The sequence below is a fragment of the Balaenoptera ricei genome, chromosome 8, assembly GCF_028023285.1.
Source record: "Balaenoptera ricei isolate mBalRic1 chromosome 8, mBalRic1.hap2, whole genome shotgun sequence".
Classification (NCBI taxonomy): Eukaryota; Metazoa; Chordata; class Mammalia; order Artiodactyla; family Balaenopteridae; genus Balaenoptera; species Balaenoptera ricei.
In genome coordinates, this window is record NC_082646.1 from 97,635,809 (window position 1) to 97,648,037 (window position 12,229).

The 12,229-nt window shown below is 43.1% G+C and overlaps 1 protein-coding gene across 4 annotated transcripts in view; it reads left to right on the top strand.

The window, feature by feature from the left end:
• EXT2 (exostosin glycosyltransferase 2) overlaps positions 1 to 12,229 on the top strand; it is a 134,313-nt gene that overhangs the window by 82,565 nt on the left and 39,519 nt on the right. For all 4 annotated transcript variants that reach the window (XM_059931428.1, XM_059931425.1, XM_059931427.1 and 1 more), the window contains one exon: positions 6,211 to 6,400. In XM_059931428.1, the coding sequence (XP_059787411.1) occupies positions 6,211 to 6,400 (190 nt within the window). The remainder of the gene's footprint in view (positions 1 to 6,210; positions 6,401 to 12,229) is intronic.

Consider the following 12,229-nt stretch of genomic DNA (forward strand, 5'->3'; position numbering starts at 1 on the left):
GAGCGTATCTGAGAACCAGGATTCCGAGGTACAGCTGCGGTAGCTGGGCTTTGCCTTTTCCTCTGGTCTCTATTGCCGGGTGCCTGGTTTCATGCCCCATCTTGCCATGATGGAGATTTAATCAGGCAACAGAGTTAATTGCCAGCATCGTTTGCTTTTTCCCTGGCAGAAGTCAGAGTCTTGAGTAAATTATGGAGGTTTAAATTTGCTTGATTTCCTGCAGAAAGTGGGGTCAGGAGGTCCCAGACTGTAGACACTCTCTGTGGTCAGCCAGCAGGGGGTCAGTTCTTAAAGGTATTTCAGAGGTGACTAAATGCTGTTTTTGAAATGTCCTTCTCCAGTATGTTGTTTTTTTTTTTTTTTTCTGGGGGTTGGTTTGTTGACCTTACCCCAGCGGAGTGGAGTGTCTGCGTGAAGGCGTGCACCCCAATTAAAGCTGCCTTTCTCCACGCTGTCCCTGGGCTCCAAAGGCAAACGGGATTATGTTTGGGGAGGGAGAAGCACCCGGCACAGAAGCCCAGCTGCAGATCAGCCTTTCCTATTTCTGACCTTTTGAGATAGAACATGAAGGTAGCTGTGTTAATTTATCAGTAAAACAATACTCAGGAAAAAGAAAGTTTCAAAAGAAATCAACAGAAGGCCAATCATGAGACTTAAAAAGAAACTTCTGTCATATGGTCTTTTCATGATGTGGCTTTAGCCTGCCTGACTCTGAGGTCTCTCGTCTCTGCTGTCCTTCCTTCCTCCTCCCAGCCCTGGCCCTGGTGGAATCTGTCCCGGTCTTGGAAGCAGGTCTTAGGACGTGCTGCTCAGTTTGCGCTTTGGCTTCTTTGGCCAGCACCCTCCTACTTGGTCCCCTCCTCACCTCCTCCAGGGAGATGGAGGTGACGGTATGGACCTTCGTGTGCCCACGGGACTTTAGGACCTTGTTTTAGTACTTGTTATTTGCATTATAATTTGTCTTTTTACCTAGCTGTCTTCCCTACCAGATGATGAACTTTTTGAGGGGAAGGAGTTTGTTCATCTTTGCATCTTTAATACTATTCTAGGCTTATAGTTTGTGCTCAGGAAATGTTGACTGAATGAGTGAGCACCAGAAACCATATTGGTGGGAATGATTGCTGAGCTGCTAATACCATTGTTTTAGCAGACAAGAATATGAATTGGAGCGAGCTAGAAGTTTTTTGTGTTTGCTTTCAACTACCATTCACGGATTTCTGTGTTGAGCCCTCCGCTGAGTGCTTATGTGCATAATCTCATTTAATCGTTATCACCTTAAGAGGCAGGTACTGTCATGCTCTCCATTTTACAGGTGAGGAAACTAATACTCACAGGAGAGGCTTTACACAGCACAGTAAATGGCAGCATCCAGATTCAAACTCTCTATTAAATATCCTAATCCTACACTTCTTCAGAATACTTAGCACAATAAGATGGTTGGTGAGTATTTTTAAATGCATGAACTAAGTTGGAAATCATTTCAGAGCTCGTGATGTCACTCATTTGAATGTACATTAACTGTTCACACCCATACACAAAGAGGACAGAAAGAACACAACCCAGATCATTTGGGCTTAACTTAATCATTTTTAAACAAGTTTTTCTTCAGTTGCACCAAGCACCGTGCTAGATGCTGGGTGTTAATAACAGTTATGGCTCCTTTTTTTCATGGAGCTTTCAAGATAGTTAAAATATAATGAATAGGAAGGAAAAGAGAAAATTGTGAAAATAAGAACAGTATATTTGGAAAGGAAGAAGTAGAGGTAGAGAATCCAAGTAAACCAGGACCCCAAAGCATGGTAAGGTAAAGGTAGAGAGGAAGAAGGGTTTCGTTTAAAAATCTTGGTGCTGGAAGATACCTCATGATCACTTAGCCTACCCCCACCCCTCTTCTGAAACTTGCAAAAAATAAATCCCAGAGAAATTGCTATTCCCACAAGATCATCTATTGGCTACCTTTATCAAATGTTTGTATGTGTCAGGTACTTTACATTTATTACCTATTTACTTTCATTAACAACCTCTAGATTGTTAAGAAATAATAAAGACATGTTAATAAGTAATTATTGTGTTAAGTAATACTACCTAGAAAAGTAGTATTATTATCATGATCTTACAGATTCAGAAACTGAGGTGCAAGAGAGGTTAAGTAATTTAGCCAGGTCACACAGCTGGTAAGTGAAAGAACCTGGGTTCAGATTAAGGACGTGTGATTCTGAAACTGACCCCAAACGTGCTGATTCACTTTTGAAGTCTTCTGCGTCAACCTTGGTGGCATATCCTGCAGTAAAGTGTCAAGCTTGTAACATAGTAAATGTGTGCTCAGCAGCTTCTGTGTTGCCTCCATGTTCATCTCAAAGCCTGTATTTTATGGGAAAGTGTTGGCAAGATTTCAAAACTTGTTATGTTCCTTTACATGCCCTGTCTCCCAGTATGCTGCCTTTTCTGCTTCTCCAGTCTTCAAGCCCTGTTCGGTGTGCAAGTGAGTGGTGTGGAAAAATTGAGCACCGAAGACGAGCTACTGTCTATTTCCCACCCACCCGTTCCTTTGTCTCCTCCCCCAACCCATAACCATCCATTTCCCGAAGGGAGCTGGCATAAGGGATGAGACCAGATCTGTTGTCTTGCCAGAGACTCCGTTCCTTCTCCCTGGCAGCGCCGTGAAACCAGAGCTGTGATGCCTTTCAGCAGGGGTGCCTCAGTTTAAATTCCAAGAGATTCATTTTCTGAAACCAAGCTTTGCATCTCTCAGGGAATTTTCCTCTCCTTTTAATGTCATAGAGTCATGCAAGTGTGCTGGCATTCCCCACTTCTCCCAAAGAACAGACTTCATTTTGTTGGAGGTTTAATAGTTTTTCCTTCTGTGTAAGAGGTGTGTTTACCATTTTAAATTTATGTGTTCCCTTTGTGTCAGTGTTATATATTTGGTGTGTTTTTTTATTCCATGTACCCTGTGAAATCGTAGTGTTTGGGTGGGCCCTTACTTATTGGCCCAGATTTGATTATCAAGGATGAAGAAAACCTCCAGCATTTTTGTCTCAGAGAGAGCTGGAAGTAATAAACTCTGGAGTTTCCCACAGTTCCAGTTTCCAGAGTCTATAAATGGGGATGCTTACCCCAGACTCAGAGTTGGAGGGTGTGGGGAAGGGCCGAGAACCACCACATCCTGGTGTTCTGGAGTCAGACGGCCTGGGCTCTTTCCCACTTCTGTCACTAACAGGTTATGTAACCTTGAGCATCATTCACTATTTCTTCCTTCCTTTTTGGACTGGTAAAGCACATGATTAGACATCATTCACTATGTCTAATCCTACAGTTTCATCATCTGTAAAATGAGAATAATAGCTAGCTATCTTGGGATTGTTGTGAGGCTCAAATGAGATAATTTATGTAAAGCACAGTGCCTAACAGTTCAGTGCTCAGTAAATCTTGACTATTTCGACATCACACGTTAAATTATTGTACACGCTTCTTTAAAAAATCTTTTTTTTTTTCCTTTTCCATTTAAAATGGTGATTTTCAAGCATACGAGTATTATGTCGGGAGGAGTAGATGAGTGGGCTGGGATGGTGATGGCAGAGAGACCATGAACCTTGGGGAGTAATTGTGACTTAAGTAGCACAGGGCTACTTCCTGACCTCAGTTTCCATGCAAGTCAGGAAGCTTATGAAAAATAAGATAGGAGTATAAAATGAAAAGGTGTTCCTACAAAGGTAATTAGATGCAGGCTACAAACACTGAAATCCAGGCACCTTCCTAAGACTACAGCTTAATGCCAAAGCATGATGTCATGGAAACAAAAAGTCAGCATTGAGAAGATAGCCTTTCCTATTGTGTCTCTTGGTTGTGAAATCTAATTATGGCCTGTTGTGGACATTTTGGCTTTAATATCCTGATTACATTAGGACTCCAGGAATCCCGTTCAGTCTCCTTGAGTTCCCATCCATGTGTATTCCATGTGTTTGTGTACATTTCCTGTCCCACACTGTTACATCTGGCACACAGCTGTTGTCATATACGTGGTGATGGGTGTCCATCAGTGATATGGATGAGGTTAATGGGGGGACCTTGGGAATCCCAGAGTATGAAAGACTCTAGGGAGTGTAAGCAGCCAGAATAACGGATAGGTCATTTCATATTCAGCCTCCTCTTGGGGAAGATGAAGTAGGTCCTGGGCTTTTCACATATTAACATATGAATGTGAATGTAATTAATGCCACTGAATTGTACACTTAGAGATGGTTAGAATGGCAAATTTCATGTTATATTTTACCAGTTTTTAAAATTTAACAGTGTAATATACCAAAACCCATTGTATACTTAATTATATCTCAGTAAAGCAGATTGAAAATATAAGAATGCTTATCAGTCGTTCCCTATTATCAATACAAAAATATTTTTGTTTACATTGCTGCATTAAAAATGACAATATTTTAATGGTAGCAAAGAAATTGAATTTTATTCATTTTACTCATTACTTTTTAAACCTTATTTTGAAAAAAATTTAGACTTACAGATAAGTTGTGAGAATTGTACAGTGAACTCACATGCTCATCACCTAGATTCACACATTTCATTTACTCTGACTCTTTATTCCCAGTGTTCAGAAGTGATGTGCTTTGATATGGTTTTTGTTTCATTGGTTTTTTTAGTTGTTGTTGTTTTATCTTTTTATGTTTTTAAAATTCAGTGTACTCACTACTTATTTGGTCCTTTCAATCTGAAAATTTGCATCTCATATCTTCTGTTCTTAGAACTTAATTTCTTTGATAGTTTTGTTTCTTCCATATTCTGTGTTTTCTTTTTCAGGAGCCTCCTATTAGGTGGATGTTGGACCTCCTGGATTTTCTCATCTTTTCTGTCCTGTTTTTCATCTCTTTTTGTTCACCAGACTGCAATATGTCATCACCTTTATCTTTCAATACTGCCTTAAAAAAAAGATCAAGCTATCATATTTTTAATGTTCAAGGGTTCTTTCCTATCTTTGATAGATCTTTTAAAATAAAAATAGCAATTTATTCTTATTTCATGGATGAAAACATCTCTCTCAGAGGATATGATGTGTTGTTGATGTTGTTTAAATTTCCTTCTGCTGCTTCTATTGTCTCTGTTTCCTCTGAGTTCCTGTTTTTCTCTTTGTTCATTTGGTTTCTGTTGTTCATGCTGAAGATATTCTTGAAATGTCTGATTCTAGGATCTATCTGTTTGTGATTAAGAGGGAAGCACTAAAAACCCGATCAGAAGTTTTTTGTTTAAGGGAAGCTTGTTGCCCGAGGGCTTCACTGTAAGGTGATGGAGCTTCGCTGTAAGATAGTGGAGCTTCGCTGTAAGATCATGGAGTGGCAAGTAAACCACATGACCGCCATGAACTGGAGGAGGCAGAAGGCCATAGAGCTCATCATTCTAAATATAGGCTTTAATTGCATTTTCCTCTCATCTGTGCCTGTGTTTCCATGTCTAGAGCTTCAGTTTCCTCAGAGAATAAACCTCCCTTCTCTAGCTCGGGCAGGGAAGAAGAGTAGTTTTCTGGCTGAGTGGGTAGGTGATGGGGAGGCTTATGCCCTGGGTCCGTCGCTGCTCCTTACACATATTTTAATTAGTCCTCCTGTTTTCAACCCCCTCCTCTTACTCACAAGGGCCCTCTGAGCATAAGCCCTGAGCCTTTGTGGGGCTACAGTTGGGGCTCGCTTGCCTTGTTGCTCCCCCCGCCCACCTTTTGGTACTTGGGTTTCAGCTCTCACTCTCCTGCGCTGTCCTCACTTCTCCAGCCCCTTTCAGTCTTTCAGAAACATGTTCATGCTGCTCATCAGCTGCTGTCTCTGCTCCCATTTCATTGTCTGGGTAGATTTATATCTATTAGCTGCACTTTTATATTTATATCTATATATATCTATTAACCCACTTTAGTGGGTTTGGGGAGGGAATGAAGATAAATGCATGTGTTTAATCTGCCATGTTTGACTAGAAATCTCTTCCCAGCTGCAAAAATTCTCTGCTCCTTGTTCAGGGGTATCAGAGCCAAACTTAATTAAAGAGCATCAGCACACATGTTGAGGAGGGAGAGACTTTGAACAGTTGCTTGGCTCTTGGGTTGGTCATGTAAAGGCCGTCACGTCTCCCATGGTCAGGTTTATTGGTGACGTTGGGAAAGAGATCAGCCTCACTGTTCCTAGATCCCTCTGTGACCCACATTAATCTGTTCTCTTGCAGAAGTGGGGCAGTGTGAGCAACCCGCTCTTCCTCCCGCTGATCCCCCCACAGTCTCAAGGTTTCACGGCCATCGTCCTCACCTACGACCGAGTGGAGAGCCTCTTCCGGGTCATCACCGAAGTGTCCAAGGTGCCCAGTTTATCCAAGCTGCTGGTCGTCTGGAACAATCAGAATAAAAACCCCCCAGAAGGTAAGAAGGGAGGAGAGACAGTGCATTCAGGAGAGGCCTGGTTTGGGCGTTAGCGAACCCCTCAGCTGGGTCGATATTTGGATGGCCAAATGATTTGCATCCTTTGGTTTAAAATGAATTTTCCTGCTCTGTCAACAGTAATGCCATTTCTGAGACAGCATGACCCCAGTTTTCTCAGTCATCTCATTCTTGTTCTAGGGTGGCCCGTTTAACTCTAAGCCCATGGCATGCTCTGTAGCTGCAAGTGTTTGAGGGCTTAGGAATCAATAGGATCAAAGGCCATCAGCCTTGGGAAAACAGATCTCAGCTTCCCTCAGCCATCTCAGCTGATTTGTTTACATGAAAACTCAGTTTAAAAGGCATTAGTTTTCTCCTTCCTTATCTGGGCTCTGATACTGTGCTCTTCTTCAAAAAGGACGGCCTCACCTCCAGTGGGGAAAGTTAGCAAGGCATGCCCTCCCAGGCTGGAATCAGTTCCTTAAAGTGAGCCCTCTCTGGAAGTGCCCACCCGCTTATCCTTAATGGCTCTGTTGCTTGCCTTGGCCACCCCCATAATCTGGCAGCTAGGGTTGAGGGCTGTTTGATTCATTGGATTTGTTTTTAATTCAGGACGCATAGAGTACGTTCCACCTGCATTTTGTTTCTCATTCAGTCCGTCTATTACTGATCCTAATCCCAGAGACTTCAAAGCTCCTGCCCTTTATAGCCTATTAAAGCCAGGAAGTTTCTGATGGATTAGAGCAAGGAATGAGTTTGAAGTTTGTAATGTGCGCCACTATCACCGATAAGGTCTAGTTTATTGCGTGACAGTAGTATCTGCACTTTTTATGGCTGTTCTTGTTTAATTGGTTATACTGAAGTCAGGATAGTCAACCCTGGAAACTCCCGGTAGCAGATCCATAGTCTAGGCTGGGAGAAGAACGTACGTCTGTCTGTGAGGCAAATCAGGATTTAAATGTCCTCCTGAGACATTTAAAAATTTTTACTCGGTGGGACTTTTGTTCTCTGAGAGAATCAATACTTACTTTTTATATTCAGAGAGCCACAGTTTAGTGAACAAAGTAGCTATTTTAAATGAATAGTATGCCCGTGGTATGCCCTGAAGCACATGCCGTTTGTATTATTATTATTAACTATCTTTTTTGCCAAGTTTTTTTCCTCCCAACATTTCTGGATTTTTTTATTTTTATTTTTGACTCTCAATAAAGGAGGAAGAAAGGGGTAGAAGAAAAAGGAAGGTGTTGGCACCAGGTGCCATCTAAGAGGGAGGAAGGGAGGAGGACGGGACAAAAGGAGCAGCGCAGGGATGGTTGTGGGAGACCCTGGTCCACCAGAGTGAGGGGGATCGGAGGTCCTGCGTTGCTGATTCGTCTCTTCATTTACAAAGGAGAGGTCGTGTTTTCACAAGGAAGGCTGCGTGTCCCTCGTGGGACGCGGAACAACTCCGTGTCCTGCTGCAGTCACGCTCCTGCACACGGAGGCCACCAGCTTTCAGAGGGCCTCCACCCCCACCCCGCCCTCCTGCCCAGATAGGCAGTTCTGGGGCTAAATGCAAAAGAGGCTTCTCCTTAGAAACCTTCGTTAGCCACTTTGGGCTTAAGGTGAATCATTTATTGTAAATCTGAGTCACTTCTTTGGGGCAAGTATCGTTACAAATTACGAGAAAGGAGAAATCTTTTTCTTCCTTCTTGGTCTAAGCCCCTACGTTGGCATAACTAAAAGCAAGAGCACAAACCTAGGTTTTGGAGCTGGGTGTTAGGTTTTAATTTTTGGTACACCCTACTAAAGTGTAGTGGTTAATTCTATGACCAAGAGTTTAGTTTATTTTTGAAATATTTTGGCTCTAGAGAGGAAAGAGAGCCCTCAACTGATGAGGCCCTAATTTTGACACGGTTAGGGACTGGACCAGCTTTTTTCTAACAGTGGCTTTTAGGTCAGGGCTCCGGCTCTGGTGACGTGGTTGTCTGGGGAGAACATGAACCATGTTTAATCTTCTGTGGGGTGTTGGTTCAGTTGGTGAACGCGGCTGTCAGCTCTGGCCCTCGTGCCAGCAGAGGCATCTGATTTTTCATGTACAGCATTAGTAACATATATATTTTTTAAAAAGCAAGTCCAAGGCTTTGAAATATTAGAGGCAAAAGTGATGTTTTCCGCTCTCTCTACATTTACTAGAATAAATATTGTGGCTAACATGCCTGCTGCTGGGAGGGTTAGTGTAGGCAGAAATTGCCCCCCCCCCCACCTTTTTTTTTTTCACTCTCCAACCCAACCAAATACTTTTTTCTTTTTGGTTACATTTAAGTCTAAATTGCTGGATTTGAAGTTTAAGTAAATACTTAGACTAGGCAATAGAAATTTCCAGCGAGCTTTTGTCACGTTGGTTTTGAGCTCTGTCAGAAGAAAAGGCAAGCCACTGCCTTCCTTCTCCCCTGCTCTTTAGTTTCCAGGCTTGATGGATATAAAGGTTGTTAGGCTTGGCCCCTTGCCCCAGTCTAAAGAAAGCTGTTACATTGTACATTTCAGATAGGTTTAACTCAGCCTTCTGTTTTAATTGATTTCAGTTTTAAATTTGAGTTGATCTCAAGGAATCCCCCCATCCTGACCCCAGCTTCAGATTGGGACTTTCATAGTTCTTAATAGGCAGGATGGGATTGGCTGAGCATTTCAGGATGGTCACCTCGGAAGAGGCAAGCGAGAAGTAGAAGCAGCAGCTCTCTTCCTTCAAGCTGAATTCTGGGACCTGGGGAGTGAGGGTTATGGGGACCAGCTGTACACCAGGCAGCTCCAGCACTCCTGGAGGGGGCTCAAGATTTGTATGGAGATAATCTGATCGTTTATTTTGTGGATCTGTGGTTGTGTTTGTGACAGTGATTGCCAGGATGGGCTTTGGGTCATCGTCAGGCAACCTGAACCTTGTGTAGTGCCTTTGCAGAGTTGGAGAATTCTTGCTCACGTGGCTCTTGTCATTCAACTTGGAGAAAACTGTTAATCGGTACTCTCATTTTTAAAAAATCCTTAACACGAGGAGTTCTTTTTCTCCTTCAAGCTGGACTAAAGCTCAAAACTAAAGTTATCAGGTCAGCTGGCTCAGCGGTTTGTTTTTCATAAATTTGGCAATGTTTTTGAGAAATCTTATTTTTCAGACTACTTTGTGTGAATAGAAGGTGACATTTCTGTTTGCCAGCTACAGATTCACAGGATGAGACACAAGCTATAATTCATGTGGTTCCATTTAGAATTTTAAGACGTAAAGAAAAAGAGCCCATCTGGGATAAGCAGTGGAGCAAGAGCCTGAAGGTTTCTAGCTGTGACACTGTTTCCTTCTGCACCCTAAGGAGTCACCCCATATTCTTCTGTCTACACCTCTTCCAAGTTGTCAGAGGGGAGGTGAAGTTCATAGACTTTACAAGAATCCATTTGTGAAGATGAGAATGATGCAGCGTTATTATAACCACGTATTGAGTACCTTTTATATCCAAGGAATAGGAACTGTGCTAAGTGCTTCACACGTATTATCTCTACTCCTTATGACAGACCTGCAAGGAAGCTGTTATTCTTCCCATTTTACAAAAGTGAAACTTAGATTAGTTGAGTAATTTGCCTCAATCACAGAGCTGCAGAATGGCAGAGCCAGACATGAAGACAGGTCTCTCTGGATCCAAAGCTCATGCGCTGTGCACTAGGCCCCACTGTATCTATTCAGATTGCCAATTAGCGCTCAGAAAATCATCATGCTTTGTCAGTTCTCTAATTTGGGATTATGCAGATGAACCAGGTCCTTATCAGGGGCTCAAGGAGAGGCAGAAGAGTAAATCTATTCTTTTGAAAATACTAACGGAAAGAAAGAAAAAAAAACCAAAACAAACCTCTATTCTTTCTCACCTATATTTTTCTTTCCTACCTCATGCTCCTGTCCTATTTTTTAATTAATTAATTTATTTATTGGCTGCATTGGGTCTTCGTTGCGATGTGCAGGCTTTCTCTAGTTGCGACGAGCGGGGGCTACTCTTTGTTGCGGTGCGCGGGCTTCTCTTGTTGCGGAGCATGGGCTCTAGGCGCGCAGGGTTCAGTAGTTGTGGCACGGGGGCTCAGTAGTTGTGGCTTGCGGACTCTAGAGCGCAGGCTCAGTAGTTGTGGCACATGGGCTTAGTTGCTCTGCGGCATGTGGGATCTTCCTGGACCAGGGCTCGAACCCATGTCCCCTGCATTGGCAGGCAGATTCTTAGCCACTGCACCACCAGGGAAGTCCTCCTATTTTTTTAAACGGAATCAAAATCCCATATCAAAATTATCTGCTTTAGGGCAGGGAGTAATTATAATGCTTATTCTTTGATTGCTGCCCTCTTATCCCTGTATTCCACAGAAGGGATGCTAAAGCCCGAGAGAAAGGTAGTTCCCTTTCTTAGAGGCCTATTTTATTTGAAAATGTGAAAACAAGAAACTGGGAATTCTACTTGAAGTCCTGTCTTATAGTAACGATGGTTCATAGACAGCTGGACCGTTGAGATGGAGACTCCTTTTGCCAAAGCTGCTTTTGGCTATCCAGGCCCAACTCAGAACAGGAAGAGGTAATCGCATTTCCAAAAAAGCCATGATTCATTCTGCATTCCCATCTGCACCCCGTATCATCCTCTTTGGGCTTCATCACCCTCTAAAACTTCCCCATCAAAGTTTTTCTAGAGGCAGGTTAGTTCTTTACGGACATTGTCTCAAGTAATTTTAGGATATATGCAGGCGAAGAATGTGGAAAGCTGTCAAACATGCTGTGCACACTCCCCAAGTGCAAGTCCCGATGTCATCCAGGGTGGAGAAACGTCTACACTTAACCCAAGCAGCTAGCCTGTTTTCTATACGTATTGCAGAAAGAGGGGCTGTTTGTTGCCTTGTGAAATTAACATGGCAAAAGTTCCATGTTCTTGGGCTTCCCTGGTGGCGCAGTGGTTGAGAATCTGCCTGCCAATGCAGGGGACACGGGTTCGAGCCCTGGTCTGGGAAGATCCCACATGCCGCAGAGCACCTAGGCCTGTGAGCCACAATTACTGAGCCTGTGCGTCTGGAGCCTGTGCTCCGCAACAAGAGAGGCCGCGGTAGTGAAAGGCCCGCGCACCGCGATGAAGAGTGACCCCCACTTGCTGCAACTAGAGAAAGCTCTCGCACAGAAACAAAGACCCTACACAGCCAAAAATAAATAAAATAAATAAATTAAAATAAAACAAAACAAAACAAAAGTTCCACGTTCTTTTGTTCTGCTAGTGTGTTAGGTTTTCTCAGTTCCAGAGGATTAATGGCAGGGATTCTGTTCATCTCAAAGTAGACATTGAAGATACGTGCTGAGGACACGCCCCTGGATTGTCGGAGTAATATACCAGATCTGACGTGTACCACTTTGCCACCACTACCTAAGGTTCAAAAAAATCCTTTGGTCTGTAAACAGACTCAGACTTTCAAGGGAAAGCACAGCTGGCACTTAGTGGATGTCTGCCGGGTGCCGGGCACCGTGCTGCTAAACGCGTTACTGTGCATCCTCACACCTTCTCGTGTGTGAAGACGGTGCTCCTGTTCCATCTTCATAGTCAGAGAAACAGGTAGAAAGTGACTGACTTGTTCAAGATCACAGAGCTGGTAAGGGATACACCTGAGATTCGAAGCTCTTTCCAGAGACTGTGCTTTCTGTGAACTGTTACTGTCCATACAGTCCTAGGACCTCAGAGGCATCTTGTTTGGTCTCTAAAGTGAGTACATTTCAAATAAAAGTGCACATTGTGTTGCTGAAGGCATTTCATTGCATCAGAAAATTCTTACCTATTTAGAGTTTAAATCAATCTCCCT